At 41.8% G+C, this 26584-nt stretch overlaps 2 protein-coding genes across 4 annotated transcripts in view; one reads left to right on the top strand and one right to left on the bottom strand.

The window, feature by feature from the left end:
* FGGY (FGGY carbohydrate kinase domain containing) overlaps positions 1 to 26584 on the bottom strand; it is a 327922-nt gene that overhangs the window by 291676 nt on the left and 9662 nt on the right. Inside the window, exons 1-2 of one of the 3 annotated variants that reach the window (XM_075097459.1) lie at positions 3116 to 3244; positions 1292 to 1413 (exon numbers count right to left, since the gene is read on the bottom strand). The exons of the other annotated variants lie outside the window; for them this stretch is intronic. The gene's annotated coding sequence lies outside the window, so the exon portion shown is untranslated. Of the gene's footprint in view, positions 1 to 1291; positions 1414 to 3115; positions 3245 to 26584 lie in introns of those variants that run through there. 3 annotated transcript variants of the gene reach the window in all.
* JUN (Jun proto-oncogene, AP-1 transcription factor subunit) lies at positions 8847 to 11076 on the top strand. Its single transcript, XM_075097470.1, has one exon. It carries the CDS (start codon positions 9464 to 9466, stop codon positions 10406 to 10408), a length of 945 nt encoding a protein of 314 aa, XP_074953571.1. The 5' UTR covers positions 8847 to 9463; the 3' UTR covers positions 10409 to 11076.

Genomic DNA, 26584 nt, shown 5'->3' on the forward strand with positions numbered 1-26584 from the left:
TACCCGCTCCTGCGCGGAGGGCGTGGCTGTTGTACTCACCCACTTTCACAAGGGGTGTATAATGCACAAGAGTTCCTGTGTTTCAGGTGATTACCTACTTGTCAAAGTTTTGGACTAAGACTCAAGGCTTTTGCCTCAGAGAAACTACCTGTGTGATTCTGGAGAGGTGCTGATCGCTGTGCCTCAGCTTCCCCCTTCTGGGATGCTGACATGTAATATTTCCTCCTACACAGCATTTTTCACGTTAACAACTCCAGACCATTGTCAGACCCTCTTACAGCAGAGACTCTAAATGCAAAGAAAAAAATGCCAAAACTCAAACCCAAAACTCTCCAAAAAAGCAGGCCCATAGCAACTGGAAGATATTTGGTCAAAACGTCAGAGAGTGATCAGAGAGTGAAAAGAGCATAAATCTAAGTACCAGTGCATGCTCCATACAGTTCTGGGTCAGATTCAAAACACATTAGAAGGCTGATGAACCAATAAAAATGTCAATGGTTGATATCCTAAATGCAAATGGGGCCAGTAACAAATATTTTATACCAATAAGTTAATCCTAGATCTCCTTTCAGATGAAATCCCATTCCTTTTCTGTACCTTTTTCCTTAATGCATTTTTAAAAATAAAAATAGTTCATATCACTTGCACAGCATTTATTCCCCATAAATCCGCATGCTTTACTAGAACTTCAGTCTCATTATGCCCATTTTACAGGCAGCAAAACCAAGCCACAGAGATGAAAAAGTAATTAAGGGTCATTCAGCAGAGAAGCAAAACTGGGGAAGACTACATCTGAGTATATTCCGCTCTCCTGTTTTTCTCTACTGGTGTACAGAATATAAGATCACTTCTCATTAAACTCATGAGGTTACGCTAAAGAGGTGAACAAATTTTTGCTTCACTTATAAATTCTCTTGGTTGTCTTGAAGGGATATATATTCCCCACCACTGCTGCTACAGGGTAAGGAAAATACTTTGCAGACCAATGACGTAAATGTGAAATACACCACTGTTCTTATTAATATTTATGTAATCATCTAGGGCTGAAATTGGCTATCATTGAATTGACCTCAGATCTTTGACATAAATGCCTATTTGAAGAACCTGGCAATAGGCTGTAACCATCCACACCCAGAACGGCTTTGTCTGGGCTTGCAGATTTGCCAGCCACACACCTTTTCCTATACTGACTGTAAGGAATGCAATAACTGGAAAACATCAGCACAAAACATGCTTATATAGAACAAGGCTACTTTGTACCATTACACGTGCTTAACCTCACAGGACTTACCTGAATCCACAGCCCATTCTTAGCTGAACAGAAGCCTCTGCAAATATGTGCACACTGCAGCTGGTACCCAGACCTCTAAATACCATACAGACTTTTTTGGAATGTCTTTCTAGTTGTGCTCCCTAAGGAAAAAAAATTTAAAATTTAAAAACCTCCTGAATTTCAATTAGCAGCCATCATAGCCCTTAGGCCTTTGCTTCATTGTTGTCCCTTTATCCTACAAATTTTCGTTGATTTCATGATCTTGTTTCTAATATATTCAAATGTTATGGCTTTTTATATGTTTCATATGTTCTCAACAGACTGTGTAAACAGTCCTGTGAGCTGACCAACGTGTCTGCCAAATGCACTGCTGGCTATTCATACAGTACTTCCTCTAGCATATATGTGAACAGTGCTCATGAACCCAGTACAAAAAACAAGATCTCAGGTAGGGATCAATACTGATTCCGGACTAAATCTTCCATCTCTGCTTCCTTCTGAAACAACGGAACATATAGACACTGCAGTGTTGGCAACAGCACATAATTTTTACTGAAGAAAAGAGGAAAGAAAGCAATTTTGAGGGTTTCGAGCATCCTGGTTCTTCTCCTATGGAAGTCCTAAGGGGCTGCTGTGAACAAGACCAGGACATTCCCATCCTGTGAGGGTACAGGGCTGCCCAGACCAGTGGGGAGCCACAGTCACCATGTGATATGTCAGCTGTGATCAGAGATCAGGTTGTTTATTGTTAATCAGATGGGACCGAGAAAGATCAGCAGTTTATCAGCATCTTCTCCAAAACTGAAATCTTTTAACTCTGCTTGTGCTTTCAGGTATTGCCCTACCCAGGCCATACCCTTTCCTTCCTACAATGCCGTCCTTGGCTATTTGGCAACCCTAACTGCTCCCACACCATGACTCCAACACAAATGACTGTCATCCAGGGTGAATGTTTCCATTTGAATTACATGAGCAGGCACTCTGTAAACTTCCCCACAGGCTCTGTCACTATAATCCCTGGGAAGAAGCAACCTGCAGGACCTACTTTCACTGTTTAATGCTTTCTCTGTCTATTGCTACTACTGTCAGAAACATTACTCAAATTCAGACAGGTGTCCTTACATCTGTCAGCCACCAGCCACTGGTGAGATTCAGTAACAGAAACTCACTGCCCATGTCCAAGCCTGAACCCGCAGCATGGAAAATGAAAACTTGATTGCTCACTGGAAATCCCTAAGCTCTATGGCTTTACACTAGGCATTTTTGGTCTCACACAGACTCGTTTCCTTCCCTTCTCCTGTTGCAAGCACTGCTTTAATCCCAGGTTGCCAGGAGCCTACTGTTCCAACAGCTGCTAAGACAGAGTGAGGTGTTGACGTTGACAGGATGCCAGATTGTTTATCAATTAAAAATCCAAGCATTTTGTATCCATTCTGAGACTCTAACCATAACTGAGCTATTTTACCAAGGGCTCTGAATGGTTAAATCCAGGTATTCTGAGGCTTTCAGTCACAATTGGCAACTATAAATCAATGCATTCTGTTGCCACTACTTACTTTAATACATGTTTATTGAAACATCAAAATGCCAGAACGCTAACTTCAGCTCTCCAGTGAAACTGTGCCTCCGTAATATCTGAACCAATGCACACTTCCAGCAGGGTCATTGTCCCCAAACACAGTAAATATATTTTCAAAGGTGTTCACCTGCCTCCCCACCACGAAGCATTAGTATGCTTCTATTTGTATGGTAAATTTTCTGATGCTGCCAGCTCACAATGCTGAGCGCAGTCGTCTGCTTCCCATATGCCACATGGCCTCCAGTGCCTCCTCTACTGCTCACCTTCACTCTCTGGGCTCCCACTGCGGATCAACTGCTATTCTGCCAGCCTTGTTTGTGTGCAGAGGATTTTTCCGACTGTAAGCTCCTCAGGAAGGGAACTTTGCCCAATTCTATTTCTCAGAGCACTGGCTATGCTATGGTATAGAAATAATGAACACAGAGGTATTAATGGTGTGACATTTAGGTTTGTAACACCCTAAAAAGCATGGGGAACAAGGCTCCAGGGTTCCTTTCAGACTCATCTCTAGACAATGTAGTCAACTTCTATTTGTTCAGTTTTTTGATCAAAAAATATAACATACATACAGCTGTTTGAATAAAAAATACATATATACTTATATTATTTTAAAAATATATTTCTGAGCACTTGCAGTAACCACTGAAATCCTCCAAAAAGCTAGCTGGGAATGGGAAAATTAATAGCGAGAAATCTAGCATAACTAACTACTGGGTAAAGGGGAGATCATCTGTCTTCTTTAGACAATCATATAAAAATCTTTCATTCATATGTTGCTGCACATAAACATCCAGGGTTTGAATTGCTCAGACGGCATTCTTAAGAAAATGGAAAATATTTTTAGTAGTTCCTCCCTTACTTCTACAGTCTTCCTCTGTGTTTACTGCCAGTGTTGCTGTCCTGCCCCAGAGGTAACCCAACTGGTCTTGCAAAGTCTCCTAACTTTGCCCCACCTCCATCATTCACAATCTTGTCTCTCTAACCTACTCATTTTCCTCCATTCCACAAGCTAGTAGTTTCAAAGACATTCAGAGATTAATTAAAATGATTGGTGGGATGAGTAGGTGAGGGGGACAGGCTAAAGGGCTTGACAAGAAGAAAGATGAAAAGGACTCAATCCATATAGCTTGGTTATGCGATGACTAATTGAGGGTGGAGGAGATGGACATGATATTCATTTACAAGTGCCTATAGTTCTAAGAAGCATTTTTATGTGCAAGCTCAAGTCTAGCTCAAGACTAGCTTTTGGTCTTCTTGTACAGATCTGGTTCCAGGGTCCTTCACTTCAAGCTGTGAGTCCCACTCTTCCCCCAGCCTACGCATTCCCAGTCCTCCCTTGTATCCTCAAATTTGTTTTTTATTCCAGCTCAGCTTTCAGATTCAGTTCCTGGATCTCTACCTGGCCACATGAGCCCTGCTGGGGGCAAAGAGCAAAAGGAGAGGCCGTGGAAGCTGGGGGTGGATGAGGTGGCACCTCTTTGCCACACCTTTGCTGTGCTGCACACTCAGGTGGACTTGAACCGACTACAAAAACACACCTTGAGGAACCAGGGAGGAACTGGGAGCAGGAGCACCTCTGAATTACTTTACTTCCATTTAGCCTAAGGAAACTCTGTTCCTTGTGCCCTCTCACTCACAGGTTTTTTTAGTACATTCTGATGTAGTAAATAGAAGAAAAATATGTGGTCTTTCTGACTCTTCAAACTCTTGCCTCCCTCGGGGAAATCTGCTTGATAGTAATTCCTTAAGCAAGTGAAAAGCAGTAGGAGAAAATCCAGTAATTCCCACTTTTGTTCACTTCATGCAGAGCTGAAACAGGATATTACACCTGAAAGCATGAAGTGAGTAAAAAGAGAAAAAAAAAAATCTATCTACTAAAAATGATTGTCTATACAATAAAAATATCGTGAATACATCTCTGATGAGGGGAACAAGCAAGATGGTGTAATATACCTAAGTTTAAAGAAAAAACTGTGTGGGAAAAAGCATTTTCTTTCTGTGAGTACTGTTTCCAGTACAAATGGTCTAGAAATAAGCCAAGAGCGTTTGTGATACAAGAGTGAAACAAAACAACAAACCCATTTACTTCTGGACACCAAGTATACTTTAGATGGATGTGGTATGTATAAGAAATTTTAATCTGTCCCTGAAAAGCCACTTAATTATTCAGATTATCTGATTGCGTCAGTCAGACTTGTATTGATTGATTAGAGAACTTTATAAATCAAAATCTGCATTACTGCTGCTCAAAGCATCTGCCTCTCACAGCAACAGAGATATATAGTTCATTTCCATTTCCAACCCCTACCCACAAGTTAGTTTATTGAGACATGTAAATGGCTATGGTTTATAAATGGGTCAGTAAGTGTTCTTTCATTTACTTAAGGACATCAGGAAAGGGGGGGAAAAAAGTCCTAAAGTAAGAGTTGTCTAATAAATCAGGGCATAGGCACCAAAATTCCCAGCTCCTCAGCTAATTGCCACAAAGTATCACCCTATTCATGGGGCCCACTTCTGATCTGCGGCACTCAGTGAGTCTCACGTGGTGAACTTGGGGCACTCGGCTGAAATCTAAGCTGAGACCTCCGTAAGCACCCGCTCACCAGTCAGTCCCGAATTAGGTAGAAAACCCCCTCGGAGCAGCAAAGAGCATTTGCCTTTTATTTCAGAGCTCTCCTGCTACGCACAACTTCTATGACCAGCTTGACTGTCTATTGCCAGCCTCAACCAAATAACCCTAAGTGAGCAGCAATTATCATAATGAGTGGACTGACGGGTGTCCCTCATAGCTACAGGCCTCAGTAGCAACATGTCTCTGGCAAACTGGAATGTCCAGTCCTGAAACTCCACCTCTGTAAAAGGAAGGAAGTAGAAAACTGAAATGGGTGGGGGATAAAAATAAAAAGAAATTAATTTACTTTAAGTTAATATCTCCAGCCTGATGCAACACTCGCTGAAGCTAATGAAAAACTTGCATTGATATCAGTGGGGCTGGACTGAACAATAAAGGCAGAGTTTTTTAGGTTATACAAACATGTATTAAATAGAGTGGTTAAAGCTACACTGACCATGTTCTCTGTAGTCTGAACTAGGCTTTCTAGGACAAAAGAAACGTAGAAAAAAATCAAAAAGAGATAAACCAAAACAACAAAACTCTAACTAAATAAATACGTCAACAATTAATCAGAACAAACTTAATTAGTATTATTTGTCTATACAGAAAACTGACTAAAGCAAATTATTTGCATGGCTTCCTATGTAACAGAAACCAGGAAAAAAAAACCTTTTAAGCTTAATTTTAAAATAATCCTTATTTTACAATAAAAACCTCCACATAGCAAACTACTTAATATTCATGTCTTATATTTCTCCAGAATTTCTTCCTTGCATAGACTAGCCCTTTATAAACATCAAAGCTGCATGCTGACACAACAGAGATCACTTATGGACCCTCTCAGGGGAGTTTTAACGCAGCAAGGCCTGCCACATCAGGTCCAGCTAGATACCCTACTTCTGTCGGGAGCCAAGAGTGGATACCTGGAGAGGCACACAGAACCAGGGCACACACACAGCAGTTTTGCTTTGTGGTGCTCTCCCAGGCACGAGCCATCTGCAGCTTTGAGATTTCCAGATCCAGAGATGCACTCCATTAGATAGCCCTTAAGTGATTTATTCTGTGACTTCAACCAATCACTTTAAAATCCCTCAGTCCACACAGCACTCTTGCCAAGGAGTTCCACAGCTTAACTACAATTCTGTGAAGACATTTCTCTCATTTGCTCTGAACCTGCCAGTTTAATTTGATGCCACTTGGTTCATGTGCCAGAAGAATCAGTCACTGATCTCTATTTACCTTTTATGCAAAGATTAAAAAGGAGTTAAACAGCTGCTTCTAGCCTTCACTGCATTAACAAATTTCAGCGAGTTTCTTATGTGTATGCAGTTACTTACTGCTGTTTGGCAAAACTATTTGCAGCTGAAGCTACAACAGCAGTTGAGTAGTTTGAGCTACCTGCCACAGACAGATGCTGCCTGTGTGAAGGTGTGTATACTAACAGCACACAGCGAGCCCCCCATTCCCTGTCAAAACTTTGTATTTCATGCCACGGACTGTTCACAGAAAGGTTCAAAGAAATGCATATATTGTTTGCATAATTCCTGTCAACATATAAAGTAACACCACTGCCCACCACGTGGGCCAATGAATATAGTGGCTGAAGTCAGGTGGGAACACCAGGGGGTAATGGGGAAGAAAAAAAATAATCAACAACTTCAAACAGGGGAGCTAGACCTTCACTTTTCTTCCACAGCTGCTTGTGTCTCTGTTTGCTTCATTGTTGCTTCCTATACTGTAACTGGTAATTATGTCATTACATCTAGGAAAAAATAGCACTGGAGAATTTGAAAGTGTGTTTTCAAACCTAGACGTAAGTTCATCAGCTTCGCATATCATAAAAAGTGATTTAACCTGATAGACTAAATTCTTCCCTGACATAAAATGCTGGACCACCCCACAACAGCAGGTAACAGATTTGTACTGCAAGCATAAGGAGCACTTGTTGCACTGTTGGCAACACAGCACACCAGTACACCCCTTCAGTTGTCGTACCCCGTATTGTCACTGCCTGTGCTTAAATAGCTGCTGCACTGTATCCCAGAGGAAGCTGCCTGTCAGCATTCACAAATACACATCTCCCAGAGAAAAGGGTGTGTGCAGGGCAAGGTGAGGAGGGGGAAGGTAAGAAAAATTAATCCAGGCAGCAGGGCACACCCTTTTATTAGAGATACGCGCTATACAGATGCATGCCACGCTCAGCATAGAGCAGTCACGGCGAACCAGAGATCACCCATCTGTTGCTCTGAAGTGAACATGCCAGCACAGACTTTTCTCCTCAACTACGATCCTTCAACTCCAGCCCTTATTTTCTCTCCCAACTAATCCGTACTTCCACAGTAATGCGAGGACTCTCTCAAATCAGGCCGTCACCACCCCCTCCCCTCGGAGAACGAGTTTAGAGAAACCCATCAGGAACCAGGGTTTTTCCTGCCAGGCTTTATTTCCCCCGTTATCCCGGCACGTTTCTGAGGCCGGGAATCGATATCCCCGGTCACCGTGACGGCAAACCCCTGCCCTCGCGTACACCCCTGCAGCGCTCAGGCGGTATTGGACGAAACCCGCATCCCCCCGCCAGGGTCCCCGGCCCTCCGGACGGCCCCTGGCGTTGGCGGCGCTCCGGGCGCCGGGACGCCCTTCCCGCGCGGCGGGGCTCCCCCAGAGCCGCTGTCCCCGGCCAGGAGGCAGGGAAGGGCGAGGCCCCGGCCGCCGCCAGCCGCAGGCACGCCCGGCCAGCGGGGAGGGGAGCGGAGAGGGACGCTGGGCCCCTCGGCGGGGCGGGCGCGGCCTCAGCCTCGGCCCCAGCCTCGGCCCCGGCGGGGAGCGCCGCGGGCGCGTGGGCGGGGGCGGCCCCGCGGCGGTTGGTGCCCGCCCTGGCCCCGCCGCGGCCCCAGCACCGCCCCCGGCCTTGCCTGGAAGGCGCACGGGCGGCGGGACCGCGGCGAGGAGGGGAAATCACGTGAGGCCTCCCCCAGAGCGCCACCTTGAAGGGCCGTACCACCGGTGGCGTGGGGGGGGGGGCGGGAGCGGGGGGGAAACACGACAGGCCGAAAGCCGCGGGGGCACGGCAGAGTGCGACCCGTCTCCGGCCCGCCGCTGGGACAGGCCGAGGGACGCGCGGGGGACCGCGGAACCAAACGGGGAAAGGCGACGGCTTGCGGGCGGCAGCGGCGCGAGGGGGCTGAGCAGCTCCCCCCGCCCCTCCGGCGGGCGGTTGGTACGTGGCCGTTAAGGAGGCGCCGGCGGCGGCCAACCCCGCTCGCGCTCTGGACGCGGTAACCAGATATTCAAAAACAATACGTCAGCCCACAATGCCCCGAGCCGCCGCCAGCATTACCTCATCCCACAAGGCCCCGCGCCGGCGCTAAGAAGCTTCTAGGGGCGGGGTGGCCATGGCGACCGGCTGATATGCACCGGGCCGGGCCAGCGGCCCGCCTCCCCCGGGAGAGGCGGCGGCAGCCAATGGGGAGCCCGCGGGGTGACATCATGGGCTATTTTTAGCGGGCTCCCGGTCGCTGATAAGTGAAGGGCTCCACGCTGGGAGCGGGCTCAGAGCGCGGGGCGGGCGGGCGGCAGCGCGACTCCGGCCGCCGGGAGCGGGTGAGCCGAGCGGGGACAGCACAGCGGCCACCACCACAGCCGGGCTGAGCCGAGGCGGGGAAAGTACCCGCGGCAACTTGTGGCGGCGGAGCAGCGTCCCGGCCCCGCGGCAGCGGTAGTAGCAGCGAGGAGCAGGAGGGCGGCGAGGCGCCCCGCCGAAGCCCCGCCAGGCCAGGCCAGGCGGACTCTCAGCGCGGCGGCGCCAGGGACCGCGGGCCCGGCCCGCGCCGGGAGGACCTTCCGCGCCCCGGCGAGAAGTAAGGCTCTGCTCCCCCCTTCCCCGCTCCCTGCGCGGCCGGGAGGGTTGGGGTGGCGGCGCGGAGCGGGGCGCAAGCGGCGGCCGGGCAGCTTCTCCGCGCTGCCGCAGCTCCCGGCGCCACTCCGCGGACTCTGTTCTATGAGTGCAAAGATGGAGCCTACTTTCTACGAGGATGCCCTAAACGCCAGCTTCGTGCCGCCGGAGAGCGGCGGGTATGGATATAATAACGCCAAAGTGCTGAAGCAGAACATGACGCTGAACCTGTCTGACCCATCCAGCAACCTGAAGCCACACCTGAGGAACAAGAACGCCGACATCCTCACCTCCCCCGACGTGGGGCTGCTGAAACTGGCCTCGCCGGAGCTGGAGCGGCTCATCATCCAGTCCAGCAACGGGTTAATCACCACCACGCCGACCCCGACGCAGTTTCTCTGCCCCAAAAACGTTACCGACGAGCAAGAGGGGTTCGCGGAAGGCTTTGTGCGAGCCCTGGCGGAACTGCACAACCAGAACACCGTGCCCAGCGTTACCTCCGCCGCTCAACCTGTTAACAGCGGAATGGCACCTGTGTCCTCTATGGCCGGCAACAGCAGTTTCAATACGAATTTGCACAGCGAGCCCCCGGTATACGCCAATCTCAGCAACTTCAACCCCAACGCACTCAACTCCGCACCTAACTACAACGCAAACAGCATGGGCTACGCACCTCAGCATCACATAAACCCCCAGATGCCCGTGCAGCATCCCAGACTTCAGGCTTTGAAAGAAGAGCCTCAGACTGTACCTGAAATGCCAGGGGAAACTCCTCCCCTGTCCCCTATTGACATGGAGTCGCAGGAGAGAATCAAAGCCGAGAGAAAACGCATGAGAAACAGAATTGCAGCATCCAAATGCCGGAAAAGGAAGTTGGAAAGGATTGCCAGGTTGGAAGAAAAAGTGAAAACTTTGAAAGCCCAAAACTCAGAGCTGGCATCCACTGCCAACATGCTCAGAGAACAGGTTGCACAGCTTAAGCAGAAGGTCATGAACCATGTCAATAGCGGGTGCCAGCTAATGCTAACACAACAGTTGCAAACGTTTTGAAGAGACTGTCTTCAATGAGAACTGTGTTATTGTGGTATAACTAAAACAAAAAACCAAAAGTGGCAGACGCATAAAAAGCTTGTGGTAAAAGCTGAAAGGCTGAGTCCTGCCTGTGCTCTGCAAAGCATATGTGTGGAAAGACTGGCAAGCCTTCGGCTTGAGTTAGTAGTGAAGCGGCCAGCACTGCTCCGAGAAGTGCTGTTCCTGCTCAGATGAGATGTCAGATCTTCGTTTAACATTGACCAAGACCTGCATGGACCTAACATTCGATGATCATTCAGTATTAAAGGTTAAACTGCAATAGAAACTGTAGATTGCTTTATGTAGTATTCCTTAAGAAAAAAAAAAAGTGGGAGGGAGGTTTGTGGGAGGCTGATAAACAAAAAAGAACTATTCTGCCTGCCTTCAAGTAAATTGTGTATGTACATATCTTTTTTTATTTTATTTTATGAAAGTTGATTAATGTCAATAAACTACTTCATGACTTTGTAAGTTATTTTTATGTTGTTTATTTGGGCACTGCCCAGTATTGTTTGTAAATAAGAGGCTTTTTTTTAGCACTCTGAGTTTACCATTTGTAATAAAGTATAATTTTTTAATGTTTCTGTTTCTGGAAAAATTCTAGAAGGTTCTATTATATTTAAGAAAAATAAAATAATTAAAATGCATTTCCCTCTCACTTTTTTTTTTTGCTAGTACCTGAGTTGGGAAAATGCCCTTTATGCTGAACTCTAAAGGGTAGGGATTATGTTAAACTTACTCTGTAACTACAAGCATGTCCTGGAGAATGTGTAGAGGAGAGGGTGAAAACTAGATCATGATCACTAACTTTTTAGGTTGTCCTGAAGTTGTTGTTCCCAATCATAACCTGATGAACTTGCCTACCATGTTCTGGTGGCCCAATTTAGACAGGTAACTTCAGGAGCTGAAGAGGTGTAGGAAGCCAGTGCATGAAATTGCTCTGTAACTGGGAGCAACTGGCTACTTGACCTGACATGCTTTTTATTAAATTAATGCCCTCCAGAAGATAAGGCAAGCAGTTGTATTTACAAAAAAAAAAAAAAAAAATTCACCTTTATTGCTGTGTTCCTTCCTTCCTAGGTAGAAGGTGATAGTTGTTTGTTAATATTTATGACAATGCTGCTGTCAACAGTAAAACAATTTCATAATCTTTTTCCTGTCTTGAAATCCTTTCCCTTTTGAGTGTCATTAGGGGTTCTAAACCTTTAGCAACAGAAAGCTGGAAAAACTGAACTTAGGAGAAAATGAAAAGAGCAACTTGCTGAAAGAAGCATCAGAGGTTGCTGTTTTTCAGCAACTTGCTGAAAGTAACAACTTCTCTGGCACTTCCTGTGTATTTTTAATAAAATAGTCTTGGTTTTTAGTACAATGGCAATATAAATGCATACCTTAGAAAAATGCTACTTAACCCATGGGGGGGGGTGACACCAATTGTTATACAGGAATTTTCAACAATTCATTTAGTTTAATAAGCATATATTTGAAGGGAGACTGGATGGTTTCCTGCTTGCTGTTCAGAGCCAAACAGCTAGGAGGAAATAGATGCTTCAAAAGACAGCCAGAAAATATTAGAAATTAATTATTAGTGAATGCTAACTTTTTAGAGCAGGCAGTCTTGAAGATGTCTTTTTTTTCCTTAAAATAGGAATAAGCATAATTTTAATTGAAGTGACAGTCTTTAGTTTAAGGTCACTTCACAAGATGACCAGATAATTGGATATATATACCTTTACTGTTATCAAAATGGTACTCTGAAACGTGCAACTACTGCGGGTCGGTTCCTTAGGGGAAGCACAGGGGTATCTTTCTTCTAAGCTTTTTTCCCCCCGTATTATATGCATTTTATAATTAGTTGTTTTAATGTTTAAAATATGATAATATGGTAATCTTCCACATCATAATCCAGGCGTCAAGGTAGGCACTGTTTAGATGGTGTTTGCTGCTGTCAGAGGAATACAATTGTAATAACAGCAACCAAACAAAGGGTTACTAGGAGGATACTGTAGTTTGCCAAGAGTACATTTTGCTGATGTCAGCAACCCGGAAGGTAAGTTGATTTTGACCATATGTAGGAATAGACAGCAGAGGGATAATACACAGCACTGCTGGGTGTGGTTTTACAGGGATTTAGCAAGTGCCAACTAGCAAAATAAGCAGGGCAAGGAGATTAATTACCTGCAAAGGTGCATGTTTAACTCTCTGCAGTGCCGGGTTATGGAATAGATGTTACTAGCAAGCATTTTGCTTAATCACCTAATTACGTAAAAAATAAATACATTATATAAAATACTATGTTAATTAAATACAGCTGAGTGACAGTCTGCTCCACCCTATCCTAATACGCACACACAGACTTTTAGCATTGCAGTTTTGTGTTTTCTCTCCCAAGTACAACATTCTGTAGCACAGGCAAAAAAGTTACTGAGTAATAGTGCTGCTCATTAAGTGGGCATTGCCTGACGGGTTGGTTTCTGTGACATGAGTTATTTGACTTGGTCTGGCTCAGGAGGTACTGGTTCCAGTCAATCTACCATCAAGCAAGGTGGTTTTTAGTGCCAGTTATGCAGTTTCACAAGGTGAAGAGGGGTGATTTGGATGAACCCTTTCTTTGGTCCCATGTCTCTTTTGAGGATCAGGCCTAAGACAGGGCAAAGTAAGTTCATATTCCCTCCACTTCCATCTGTTTTGTAAACAGTGTGGTAGGCTATAAGCCTGTTCCTTTCTGGCTCACTTCAGCATGGGTTAAAATTCAGCACTCTTAATATATTACTAGATCACTCGGTGATCAATAAGCACAGCTGTAACAAAAGGTGTGTGTGCATTTGTATGTGGTGAAATGCAAAGTTTTAACACTTACTTAACTGCCAAGACTAAAATTGCCTACTGCATTATGTGCCTTACTTCTACAAGGAATAGTCAGTCCTCTTTGAGATTCAGAGAGAAACTCTCTTTTTGTTGCCCCAGCTGTACTCACAAGGGAATATTTTGCAAATAACAGCATTGTGAACATGTATTTTGTTTGGCTGTGAGTGTTGTCAACGGATTCAGGAAGTGAAGTCAGAAAAAGGCAGGGTTTCAAACAGGGCAGGCTACACAGAAATGCCTGGGCAAAGAGCCTCTAATCAGAACAACATGTTTGGGACACAGAATTATTAATTAGAATTTGTGTCTCTACTAAAACCAACAAAACCCTCAAACTCTCATCCCATGAACAGAAGGGAGCTACGAGGGGGGTTTGACCATGATAATTTTAAATCCAAAGTACTTGTCGTTACAGAAACAACAGTAACAATCTAACTTACTGTACAGTGGGAGAGTTACATACCAGCCAGTCTGAATTTCAGAACACACTAACGGTGTGTTCTAATAAAGGCCCCATCCTTGAATTGCCTACATCTCTGTAGGCCCAAAAGATACTGACCACAAAACGTGGCACTTTAAATACCAGCCTAAGGCAGCACATAGGCATTTCACAGGGAAGGTTAGCGACCAAGAGATGCCTTAGCTATCTTTCCACTATATAGGAAGCTGTCAAGAAATACAGCCAATATCCCTCCAAACCTATGTGAAAAATTACTGACAGTTTTGTCCCATGCAGAAGCCTAAGCAATCCATTACAATAATTACTTTCTGAAAAAGTAAATAGGCCTTTCAGTGAAGTACGTTGCTGCATACGCATTAATTGTCTTATCCCACAACTCTGCAGGAAGCAAAGAATCTAACTTACAGGTACCCAGGTTACTGTACAGCAGGCTTGCATCATTTATGTAGTATCACACAGCACGTATGGACGCTGCACGGTGGAGCATGGAGACTGAACTGGCAGTGAAACTGGAACTTATACAGCTGGATCAGCACAGTGCTCTGCCTGAGTGGATAACCCTGACCAAGGCTCTGGGGTTATTAGCCCAGGTAGCATTATTGTATAGACTGCAGAGGCAGATGGACCAGCTGGAACAAGCTTGGGCATTGGTGGAGTACACCACGGAGTGCGGTGCACCATGGCCATGGCAAGTACAAGGCAGAACTGAAAAAAAACCACCACTTATCTTTACCATCAAGCCTAGTGCTTTCTCTGTTTTGCATCTCTTCCTCTCTACCCCTATTCCCAAGACTCAGGTATAACAGTGTAGAGTTACCCACATCAAGAAACTAAAACCAGTTCAGACAAAGTTTGCCATGTAGAAAAAAGTTGCAAACATAATAAGTGAACACAAAATATTGCTAACAGGCAGATGGACAGCAAGGAAATAATATTTGAAATTACCATATACGCAAACCCATTATGAAACAGAATATACCTTAGTAACCTCCAGCATTAGCTTAGGGACAGGGAGAAGGAAGGTAGTATTAGCCTTCCAACTGAAGAAAAGGAAAATTCAGAATGTAGGAGGTTTGCTTTTCGAGAAGGTAATTCTTCCAGAGAAGCGTTTGTTCTTTAGAATTACACGCACTGCCAACACCAGCGTCTGCACCAAGGACTGGTGGCAATCCCAATTCTACGCATACACGTTATTGTTGACATGAACATTACAATATAATCCCTGGACAGAGAATGGTGCTTCTTAGAAATGTTGTATAAAGTCATCATACAATCTACCATGAAAGCCTCTGATTACTTAAACAGTTTTAGTGTGGTTTTGCACAGCAGGGCCCTCTTTTCCAATTTTGCACGTTATTCTTTGCAGTATGTTTTTGTTCAGGAACAATGGAACTACAAAAGTAAAATTAGTCATTCATCACAGTCCCTTCTCTACTTAAATATTCTGAAATACTAGAAACACAGTTACAATGGGGAAGAACAGCTTTTTAAAAAGTTAATTGAATATTGAAAACTCTCCTAATTTTCTTAGTTACAGAGTAACAGCAGACATTAGGGGAAAACAAAACAAAACCCTAATTCAGGAAAATTAGTAGAGTGAGTACCCTGTTTTTGAAATTTCATAAGAACTTGATAGGTTATCACTCACCTGATCAATCCAAATCTCTATAAAATGCCTAGAAACCAACTCTGTCAACAAAAGTTGAGGAAGAACTAATATTTCCTCAGTCTCACAATTAGTGTTTTGAGCCTTGTATTCTCCAAGCAATCTTTAGGTTGATTCCTTAACCAAAAGGGCCAGCGACTTGCTAGAAATTCCTCTCAACCATCAACTTTGTTCCTTATTCTCTTTTAAAGTAAAATCAATTCCTATGAAACCTTGCATCATAATAACACCGAAGATGTGGGAAACAGGACACAATTCCAGCAGATGGAGCTCAAAAGCAAACAGTCCTGGAACAAGCTGCACAGATGCATGCAACAGGAGCCTTTGCTCAGACGGTGTAGCAGCCAGAAAAGTCTTCAGATGAAACCCACTATCATGCAAACATTCTAAAAAAATAGATTATTTTTATCAGCTTCCCTGAGTTCTTAAAATAACTACAGCAATGAGTAGGGAGATCCTGAATAATTTTAATCACAGAATAACCACAGTTACTTCAGAGGACACTAAAGGTTCAAAACCGAGCGTCCAGGGCTGTTTTTCTTAATTCTCATCCACGATGATGAATTAGTGGGCATGACTTTTAGGTGTTTGCTGTTATCATGCCTTCTATGTCTCAGACTACAAGTCATGAAAACATGCATGATGCAGGCATAATCCGGTGAGTGTTGCTATTCAAACAAAGCCATTCACATAGCACTCATATTGAAAAAAGAAAACTTAAGAAATTTTTAATCTCCACTGAATGGATAACTGGTAGGTTTAAAAGCATGGCCTATGACTACCAAAATTGGAGCCTACCTATTTCAACTGATGTGATTTTCAAAGTTGCAGACCTGTATATGACCACAAAACAAAGCACCTGGGCAACTATGAAAAGCTCATTTTCATCTGTGTCCAAAAGTAGTTTTAGAACTTTTAATGGTAGTAAAAATTGTGAGCTGCTGCACCTACCTTGCAATCTGTGGTTGTTGCTTTACTTTCACCTTGAGAAGTCAAAACTAAAAAGTTCCTTTTTAAATGAAGCCATAACACTTTAAAGATACAGCTCAGGATTTATTCAGTCTAACTTCTGACACCTAATCTAGGTAAAGGAGGCACCACAGGTTCTCCTTATGGTTAACAGAAAAGCACAGGCCTCCTCAAAGAGTGATTTGGGTAAACTAAATTGCTAATTGGAAGTGCCTATGCCTCAGCAGCCTACTTTTTTTAGCTTAGGAGCCTCTAGTTAGATAGGATGAAACCAGGGTGTAATGATTACTTGATTAGAATTGGGAGACACTTCCTTTTACTAACCAGAAAAGTTCTGCGAACATCTACCACGTGTTAGTGATGAACAAATTCTCGTATGCAAAGTTTTACTCTATGGCATCATATACGTGATGTACACTCTTTTTTCCATATATAAACACTAAGGTATACCCAAACATTAACTGTTCAACACTTCTTACAAGAAGTCATTAAACACAAGACTTACTATGAACCCTCCAGTGGTGCCGCAGGGCCCAGTCAAGGTATGATCTTTATCACACTAAGTAATCACCAAGTGTCTGACCCAAATACCTGAAGGGGAGAAAAAGAACCCAATTTCTCAAGACAAATTCCATCTCTAATTTTCTTGTTTGGCTTTGCTATCATACAGATTGACCATTCTCCCTGCTTCCAGACTGAACCAGATAAAGTATTTCTAGATATATATATATATATTCTGATCAGTTAACAATGTGCTTTTATTTCCAAAATTACATAAAAATTATGTAAAGCTATACAGCAAGTATAGCTGACTTCAGGACTGACATTGCAAGAGTTTACAGTTAGACCAAAGCTAACCCTTGAAAAGTTAACAGCAAAGTTTCCTTCTTTAAATGATGGAATGTAAGCAGAATTTAGTGGTCTTTGACCAGGTTCCTTCTTGAAGCAGAGATTTCTAACCAGTATCTTTCCAGTGCAGCACTGCAGGCAGCAGCACATCTTTCTCTAATTTCCCACTACATCAGTTTTCAGGGCTGTTTTCAGGGCTGTGACCTGTAAAAAAGTAGGCTGCTTCTCTCTATGCAGAGTTATCTGTGCTTTTAATACATTAGCTTGGTTAGAGACTTCTGAATTTTATTTCCCACTTCTGCACTCCTAAAACCACCTAAGCTTGATATATTTAGGAAGTGTCACTGACTGAGCTTCACAACTACAGACAGCTTTTGCATCTGTGTAGTTTTGTGAAAGTAACAATAAAGTTGATCAATTTTTTTCTTTCTCAAAATACTGATTTACAGTTACCAAAAAGTAGCACAAGTCCTAAAGATGCTGGATACACCAGTTTGGGAAATCCAGCCACTGATAAATATTGGAAAAAAACCATGTTTAAAAATCATAGTATCATCTTATGCTGGGAAACAGGGATGTCAAAATTCCCAGAGCAGAAAGAAAGAAAGAAAGAGAGAAAGAGAGAAAGAGAGAGAGAAAGAGAGAAAGAGAGAAAGAGAGAGAGAAAGAGAGAAAGAGAGAAAGAGAGAAAGAAAGAGAGAAAGAGAGAAAGAGAGAAAGAGAGAAAGAGAGAAAGAGAGAAAGAAAGAGAGAAAGAGAGAAAGAAAGAAAGAAAGAAAGAAAGAAAGAAAGAAAGAAAGAAAGAAAGAAAGAAAGAAAGAAAGAAAGAAAGAAAGAAAGAAAGAAAGAAAGAAAGAAAGAAAGAAAGAAAGAAAGAAAGAAAGAAAGAAAGAAAGAAAGAAAAGAAAATGAGCAAGTGCAAAATATTTTGTCCCAAGAGACTTTTTTTCTTATCATGAATTTGCTTAGCCTCAGACTAAACTTTTATCTTCATAAGGAAGCTGCATAGCTCTAGCGCTTTAAAACTGATTCCTTCAAACTGGTACACAAGTATGCACAGTCTTACTTTTTTGATATAACCTGGGGTCTTGCTGCATGGCCTCGAGTAGCCTTAGCTGTGGTGTTTTAAGAAGCAACCAATAAAGCAGTTTAGGTTTATATGGCAGTATGTGGACTGCAGTAGCTAAACAGTTGGCCACTACTGCTACAAGGGCTGCTGCTGCCAGGCGAGCACTGACAGATCCGCCTCCTGGCCTTAGGGAGGGAGCTCAGCTTTGATGTGTGTAAGCATTTTTTTCACATCGGTGCCAGCCTGAGCAGCCACCTTTTCCCTCCTCCTTTGCCTCTTCTTTTCCACTCCCTCGTTTGTGCTGGTATTACTCCAGTGCGTTCTGGAGTATTGTAGGATACTTATTTTAATCTGTATTTCTTCCCTTATTTTGTTAACCACACAGCTCTACAAACACCTAAAATGATGTGGGGCAATAGGGAAGGTGGAACATAAATGCAGGTACAAGCAGTAGGGATGTGGCATCTTCTGGAAGAAATGCTCACCAGCAGTCTTCAAATTACCACAGACTGAGTCAGAACTTTTAAATTCATTCTTCCCAATTTAAATTGCACTACAAAAATGCCCAAGCAGATTTTGCACCAGTTTTACTAACTTAATTTGAATTCACACTTTTGGTTAAACAAGCTCAGCTTCCCATATGAACAAACCTATAAAACGTGGTTTGACTTTCACAGTGAACATTTTTCATGCACCCATTAACTTGAGTGAGAACTGTGAGTCCTTAGTATACCTGCTTATGAAACTGTTTTTGTTAGATGACTAACTTTGTGCACATAAATTTAAAATTGTTTAAGAGGGCAGCTAGGTTATTATTCAAAGTCTTATAAATGGAATTTCTTGCACATGTTCCTGATATTGGCTTCCATGTCTGTTTTGAATTTACTTACAGAATACACCACCACACCCAAAATTACTTTCAAGCTATTTCCTTGCCCCCTCTGTTCACTGCATTATCATTCTTATGTGCAGAAACAGCTTCTGTGCTTTTCACTGGACAGGAAATGCCAGACTGGCAATATGAGAAAGGCTTGATTTTTAACTTAATGCTAATTGTTGTTGCCTCCATGGTTGCGTGCCTGTGCATTGAATGTGGCAACTTGGTTAACAAAATGCTCTCACAGTTGATATCTATAATATCTATTTGCTACTAGCAAAGCCATTTCCAATCAAAAACATTTCCAATCAAACTAAAGGTAACAGTGACAAAGTATGGTGACAAAATCAACAAAGTAATGAGCTTACAGAAGGAAAGATCTTACTAAGTAATTATTTTTCTGTTAGAAACAGCTCAATTCCCAAATCTGTTGCAAATGAGGAACACCAGCAGCTCAGCTGAAGAATAGGGCCACCTCATTTTTTTGTAGCCTTTCGAATGGTATTCTCTCCTGAAATTTAGTTCTAAGTGTTCTGACACTTCCACGGTCCTATCTAAGAAGAAAAAGCTAACGTTATCCCCTTTGGGAATACACTGCTCAATATAGCACAGAAGTGCAGGCCCATCAGTCTGTGAAAGCACACTACTAACGATCTCACCCCTTCCCTGCCTGTTTAGGAGGGTCTAACTTCTGTGGTGGCAGTAGTGATCCAAGGGCATTAAGAAGAAATAAAACTGTACAACTGTACAGAAACAGTAACAAGCAAGACCTAGCAATTAACATCCAAGAATAAAACTAGATTCCTCGGGGTTTCTGGGGTTCTGCTGATATCACATCAGACAACAGCACAATAAGTAATGAATTTGAGTTCAAATTCCACCTACACCTTTACATGAGGAGCTACTTCATAGTCCCACATGTGGTTTTTTAACTGCTGGTTGTGTGAAGCACAAGGGAGATCTACAGTGCAGAACAAAAGTACTAAACTTAATTCTTCTTCCAGGCAGTCCAGATCTTTGCTTAAAAAAACAAAACTGAAAAGCCCCAAACCTAAGAACTATGTCTTGGCCTAAATCCTCCCTCTAGTTCGGATCTTCAGAATAATACTCACTTCATGGAGACCTACACTCTGATTTAAATGATGCTATGACTCCTTGAGTCTATGAGTTAAAAAAGTGAAGTTTTATAAGTATAGATTGAAATCAAACAGAAACTCTCCATGTAGCCAGTAAAAATTATCACTTTTGCCTATACAACCAAAAACGATTGTTTATAGTGATGAAGCTCCAAAAATTTATGAAAGGCTCTTGCAATTCATGAGAAGAGTCAGAATAGAAGCAGAGCTCTTAAATACTAAGAATTTTTAGTGCCTTTCTTTTTCTTTTATTGTCATCCATCAGTATTTGCATACTCTAAAGCCTCTCACCTATGAACAATGATATATCAAGGTGTACTTTGATTCATTTATTAAACTATATTTAAACATTGCTGTATTTTGACCTAAAACCAGAGTACTATGATTCACCGCACTTCAAAAAAACTACGATTCTTTAAGTTCATTTCTGTAATATATGCTTGCCATGCCTAGCATCACAAGCCCCATCCTAATCTTGAATTCAGCTATTATTTGATACTTTATACTCTGGGATTCCTTCCTTAAGTCTGAAACCTTAATTTAAGCCAGCTGTTCCACAGTAACTCAACATGTGTGGGATTTTCCCACTAAATGAAAATGATAACTAGGATTTTTTTTTTTAAAGAGATACAGTATCTGTTGTGGGAGGCTCCTTTTAAATAAAGACAAAGAAACTACTGAAGTTGGTTCAGCCATGTGATATGAAAATGATCCTGTGCAACATAGCTGTATATGTTACTTTCACGCCTTGACCATGTTATGGTTAAATTTACAAAGTAATGTTGGCTTTTTTAGCTTTCCATTTTTACTGAGCTATACAGCTTGTTTGAAGCTGATAATTAACATGTGAGTATTAATATATTTGCCTTCTCAGCATCATGGCATGAGTCTGTTCTTTAAGGTAGTAACACACTGCTGACACTGAAGTTCATGTCCAGTAAATCCTCTTCTGAGCACAGTGGTAGTCCTGCTGCTATTCACAGACTACGACCATAGCGCCTAAGGTGCATGTGAATTGCTGTCTGTGGTAAGCTGCTATTCTGCTTCACTTTTATCCAAGACAGTATGTATCTCAAGAACAGAGAATGAATGTAAGCTGATACACCTAACTTAAAATTTTACCTCTGCCAATTGCTTATTACATTGCTTGACGGTGATGCCACCTTTCTAATGGCAGCTGCAGAAGACAATGGGTGACAGATGTCTACTATCCCCTCCATAATGTCACACACTGATGGCAATGTCCTGTGCCAGTACACTGTACTGTCGATTGGCCGAGTCCACTGCCCCATCTCTGGGAGCGGTAGGGGCAGAAGGGTGGGAAAGGTAACGGGTTAACCAGCATAACGGCGCACAGCAAAGCCAATTTATCAAAGCTCTGTGTTTCTGTGAACACCAATTTTTTTTTTTTTTTGCACTGGATAGTTTAAAATACTTATGCTGTATCTATTATTTTATGCAATATGTTGGTATGAGAATTAACCATATCTATGCAATGATAAAGAAATTCTACATCCTGCTATTAGAAGCACTTGGTTCTCTTATATCCAATATATTCTAAAAAAATATTTTTAATTCAGATTAATTTTCATCTGAATAGCATACACTGAACACTGTTGGTGTTCATGGGGGAATGCAACTGGTATATTATTAAAATACACAACATTTTAGCATTGAAATACATAGTTTTTCAATACCATTTTGATCACAAGCAAATGGGAAATGAGGTCTAGAAAAAAAGCACTGTCATACCAGATGGAATGGCATGTAAAGGGTTAAAAATCAATGAGTATTTAAGAGCAGCAGAATGTTTTCCTGTAAACTCCTTCTATGGCATGATCTAGGGGAAGGTCCAACTTCAGTGCTGGATGTTCATACAGGATTTCCTATGACTAATGCTGTCAGCATTCAAAACTTACAATTTAAAATGTGGGTGTTATGCACAGATAGAAAATTTACCATTTAGAATTTCTTACTTGAAAATGAATGGAAATTACTCTGATTTTCAGATTCATTTGCTGTACGTGGCATGATAGCATAAAATAAGGAAGTCACTAAGGGGCATATGCTGGGATTGCCTGCCAAGCTTTTACACAAGTCTTTTATATCTGGATAGGATTCACAGGAAGCTTGTACAGGAAGGCCTTTTCCTTCCTTATTTTTGAAAAGCTTTGTTGGATGGAAATTATGCCAGTGAGTAAAAGAGGGGAAGGGGGAACAAACTACTATCCTGGTGGTTTTGGTGCCAATACGTGCAAAACTGAAAGTCACATCTAGGTAACATTAATCACAGAATCACAGAATGCAACCTGTTGTAAAATAAACTAACACAAAGCAAGCTTATAGAGCACAAAAGATGTTTAATAGTTTTTGATTTAAAAGATTCATAAAGAAAGTCATACAGGTACCAAACCAAAACAGTATGGAAAGTGCAAATCTGAGATGTAATCTGCTACAATTAAGCTAAATTTGCCAATATTTCTAGCAAGCATGCCATGGCCATGTATACTCTTTAGCAGGTTTCCTCTGAATTCTATTGCAAGCTCTGACTGCTTCAGATAAATTTTCAATAGTGATATTTTGTTGAATTAAACATGAAGGTACTAATATAGTTTGAGCTATTGTCACTACAATATCCCTTCTTTCATTTCTTAATGTCATGTTGATCCAATTTGCATGATGCCATATTAACTTTTAGTTGAAACTAAGCTTTTCCTATGTCTTGTGATACAAGGGAAAAAAGAAGGCTGATTCTCTAGCTCATCTCTTTGCTTATTGTAGCTAATTCACTGTGCAAGGACTTGTTAAAAATCACTATTTTTTCCTTAATCTGGGTGTTCTAAAATCCTTAGTGGGCATATTACTATTCTTTGTACTATTATACTACACTTATTGAGCCAAAGAGCTTGCTTCACTGGGAACCATAACAGCAGAAAATACACCTACAGGTAGACTACAATGGGTCTAGATGCCTCTTTAGCATCTTCCACGTCACCTGGCAGGAGTCCCAGAAGTCTCAGAAAACACAATTTACCCTGAAAATCTTGTAAACCCAGAACTGCTGTTTAGGCAAGGGGGGAAAAAAACCAAAACAAACCTTAAAAACTTTCTCAAATAGGGAATGCTTCTACTGCACAGTAAATGAGTGCAAAGTTGTAAATGAGTGGGTGGATGATAGAGGAATTATGGTGGAAGAGGAGACTCAAAAAGGAGTAAGGTAGTAATATTCAAAGGATGAAGAGGAAAGTAGCACAGGGGACAATGGAAGACATCAAAAGCATTAGAATGACTGAAGAGCATGCAGCTCTTGTAAAGACTGGTGGTGGAGGTGTGCAATTCTCTCCAGCTGGACATCAGAACTAAACATTCAGAGTATGAAGGCTATTATTATAAAAAATGGATACTGGTATAATGAGTCAAGCTTGTGCTTTGCCCACAGAGTAGCTACAGCACAGGTAACAACCATAAGTATTCATCTGCTGTGAGAAAAGGCATTCCTAGGGGAAAGAAAATCCATGCTGATGTGTTTCCATTGCTCCTGTGACCAAAGCTAGTTTAAAAAAAAAAGCCTCTTTATGCAGCAAACATTTCTCGCCTCACAGTGCAGACTACAGAATAAGGAATAAAAGAATTAGTTCCAGGAATGGGAATAGAGAAGTCTGAAATGAAAGCTCCAGTTCAGATGAGACTGCACATGATTTGCAAAGCGATGGAAACTGAGGGGGCTGCTAGGTCATGCCTTTCCCCCGCTGCATGAATCACTCTTTGAATGGAAATTTGAGTAGGAAGACATAATGGCTTGGGAACAAAGAGAGCTGCTGGAATATCACAGGTGCAGCTGAACAGAGCAGGATTTTTTTGGGATACGCCAAGGAAAGCAAACAGCATGAATCTGGAGGAGTTGTCAGGACTTTGTGATTTAGGGAGCTATCCAAATCAACAAGGGTATTTCTCACAGAGTCAAACAGACAGGAGAATAACCGAGGCCCTGATTCGGTGTTCCAATTAATCAATTCCTTAATGCTAAAGCATAATTCTGAATTCAGAAAAAGATAGGAGGTGCTAATGTCCTACTGAAGTTTCTGGGAGTCAGACTTACACTTCACTAAGGCACTTCTCCACAGTTAGATGTCTAGTTATATGCTTTGCTTGAACTGGGACTAATGTGAGCTGCAGGAATCCAGATCCTGACATACAAGACGACACATACATTCTGGGGGAAACAAAATAGTCAGTCAAAGCCAGAGGATTCAAACAAAAGACAGGGGAAGCTGTCAGAACTGGGAAGAGGGGATAACATGTGAAAGAATCAACTCTATATGCCTCAGAAAACCCTCTAGCAATGAGAAATATTGTAAAATTGAACAAAAGGTACTCACCAACTTACAGAATTGTGAACAGATTAAAACACTAATAAGAAAGAAACAATTACATGCCTATGATTTTCTCACACTGCTATACAAGGAAAGTTAAATTTCATTTTGATATATAAAAAACATAAACTGAATGCAAGTAAAAGTCCAAGATGATTTTAACTAGTTGATCAGGATGGAGTACAAACAAATGATAATAAAGGTAATCAGGAAAAAAAAAAATTAAATGCTTCCATATCTTTTTCCAGAACAAGGAAGGAAAAAATACCAATTAAAAAAAAAAAGTGGTCATAAGCAAGACCCTTGAGTAATTTCAATTGTCTCAAGACTAGGAAAGTGCTATAGATAGGGAGACAGATAGAATAGTGAAGATGTACTGGTAATAGATATCTGAACAGTAAGACAAGTAGAATTCAAATGAAAGCTATAATTTAGTCATTTAATATGAAATAACCAAAATCAACTTACTTCTTCTCTAAATATAAAATTCTAGACAAAGTAATGAAGACAAGCTAAACCAGCACTGCCAGGCAATCTTTTGTAATCTTGAGTTGCCTTGCTTTTCCGTACTGCAGTGAAAAATGATATTGAAAAACTGAGAAGCAAAGAAGTAATATAGGAACTACCGTCGCTCAAGGGTAAGAAATAAGCTTGTACAGAATTTTTTAAAATGGTGCTAATTATTATCAGTCTTCTATAAAACTATAGCAATAAGATAAGCCTGAAGGACTCACCATGTAATAGCCACCCTCCCAAGCTGAGAGAGCAGCAAATTCAGGAATCATTTTTAAGGTAAACAAACAGAGAAACAAGAAACAAAGCCAGAATATTAGGGGGGAAAAAACAAAAGTTATGGAGGCCTGAAATGACAGCTGTGGAGAAGGCAAGAGATGCAGGGAATCTCCTCCCTTGTATTTCAAGAAGTCTATCAGGAAGACCAATTAGACTCACTCAGCCCCAACTATTTCAATTGCCCTCTAATAGGTTTAAAGAGGCCCTATTCACTACTATCTGCTCTCCCACTTGCAGGAATAGAGTATTCTTTTGCTGCTGGTGGTAAGCAAAAAGACAGTGGTAAGCTTTAGAAACTAAAGCTTATCACCATTAACTCAGAAGACATACTGAGCAGACATGAAGACATTTTACAGAGTTATTATAACATAATTTTTCTTACCAGAACAAAAAATATTGATACTGTTGTCCACACTGAATTGAGGTAAGTTTTGTATTTCTTCAAGTTCAGAAAAAAAACAGCGGTGGAACTAAAACAAATAGGTTTGAAAATTCTTTTGACATAATAAATAAAATTTATATACATTTTACTGTAAATGGATTCCTCAGAGAGGGCAAAATTTCAAAGCGTGTGTGTGGAGACTTCATTAGCAAGACATCGTTTAGGGAAATGTCTGCGCTGTGTCTGATGTTTGACATCTAACTGCAGTAACTTAATAAATAACAGCAATTAAAACTGGTTTATGATGTGGCAAAACATTATTTCCTTTCAAGGACACATTAGTCTCTATTCATATCTACAGCACTTTATAATCAGTACGAACAAAATTGGGCTTGCGTACTGGTATAAATTCAGAATAGTTTTTCACAAATTACATCTACAAAGCAAATTTGGCCAAAAGGCTTCTGTGGGAGATCTAGTGGCACCACCATATTCACCTTCTGGGAGTAATGCTGCCAGTAAGGTTAGCCCAATGAGTGCAGGGTATATAACAAGAACCTTGGTCTTCAACAGTCAAGATTAGATTCTAGAAAGTATTTCCTCTGTAAGATTTTACTGACAGAGTGTATGCTCCTGACTCAAAACCACAAGGGCTTGTTTGGTTTAAAATGGAAAAAAATCTGCCCATTTTGGAGAAAAACCCTTGCCTTCCCTCTTTCT

This window comes from Phalacrocorax aristotelis, chromosome 6 (genome assembly GCF_949628215.1).
Source record: "Phalacrocorax aristotelis chromosome 6, bGulAri2.1, whole genome shotgun sequence".
NCBI lineage: Eukaryota > Metazoa > Chordata > Aves > Suliformes > Phalacrocoracidae > Phalacrocorax > Phalacrocorax aristotelis.

Bases quoted from the DNA above. Each gene is read 5' to 3' on its own strand.
- JUN (XM_075097470.1), top strand. From the start codon at position 9,464: ATGAGTGCAAAGATGGAGCCTACTTTCTACGAGGATGCCCTAAACGCC.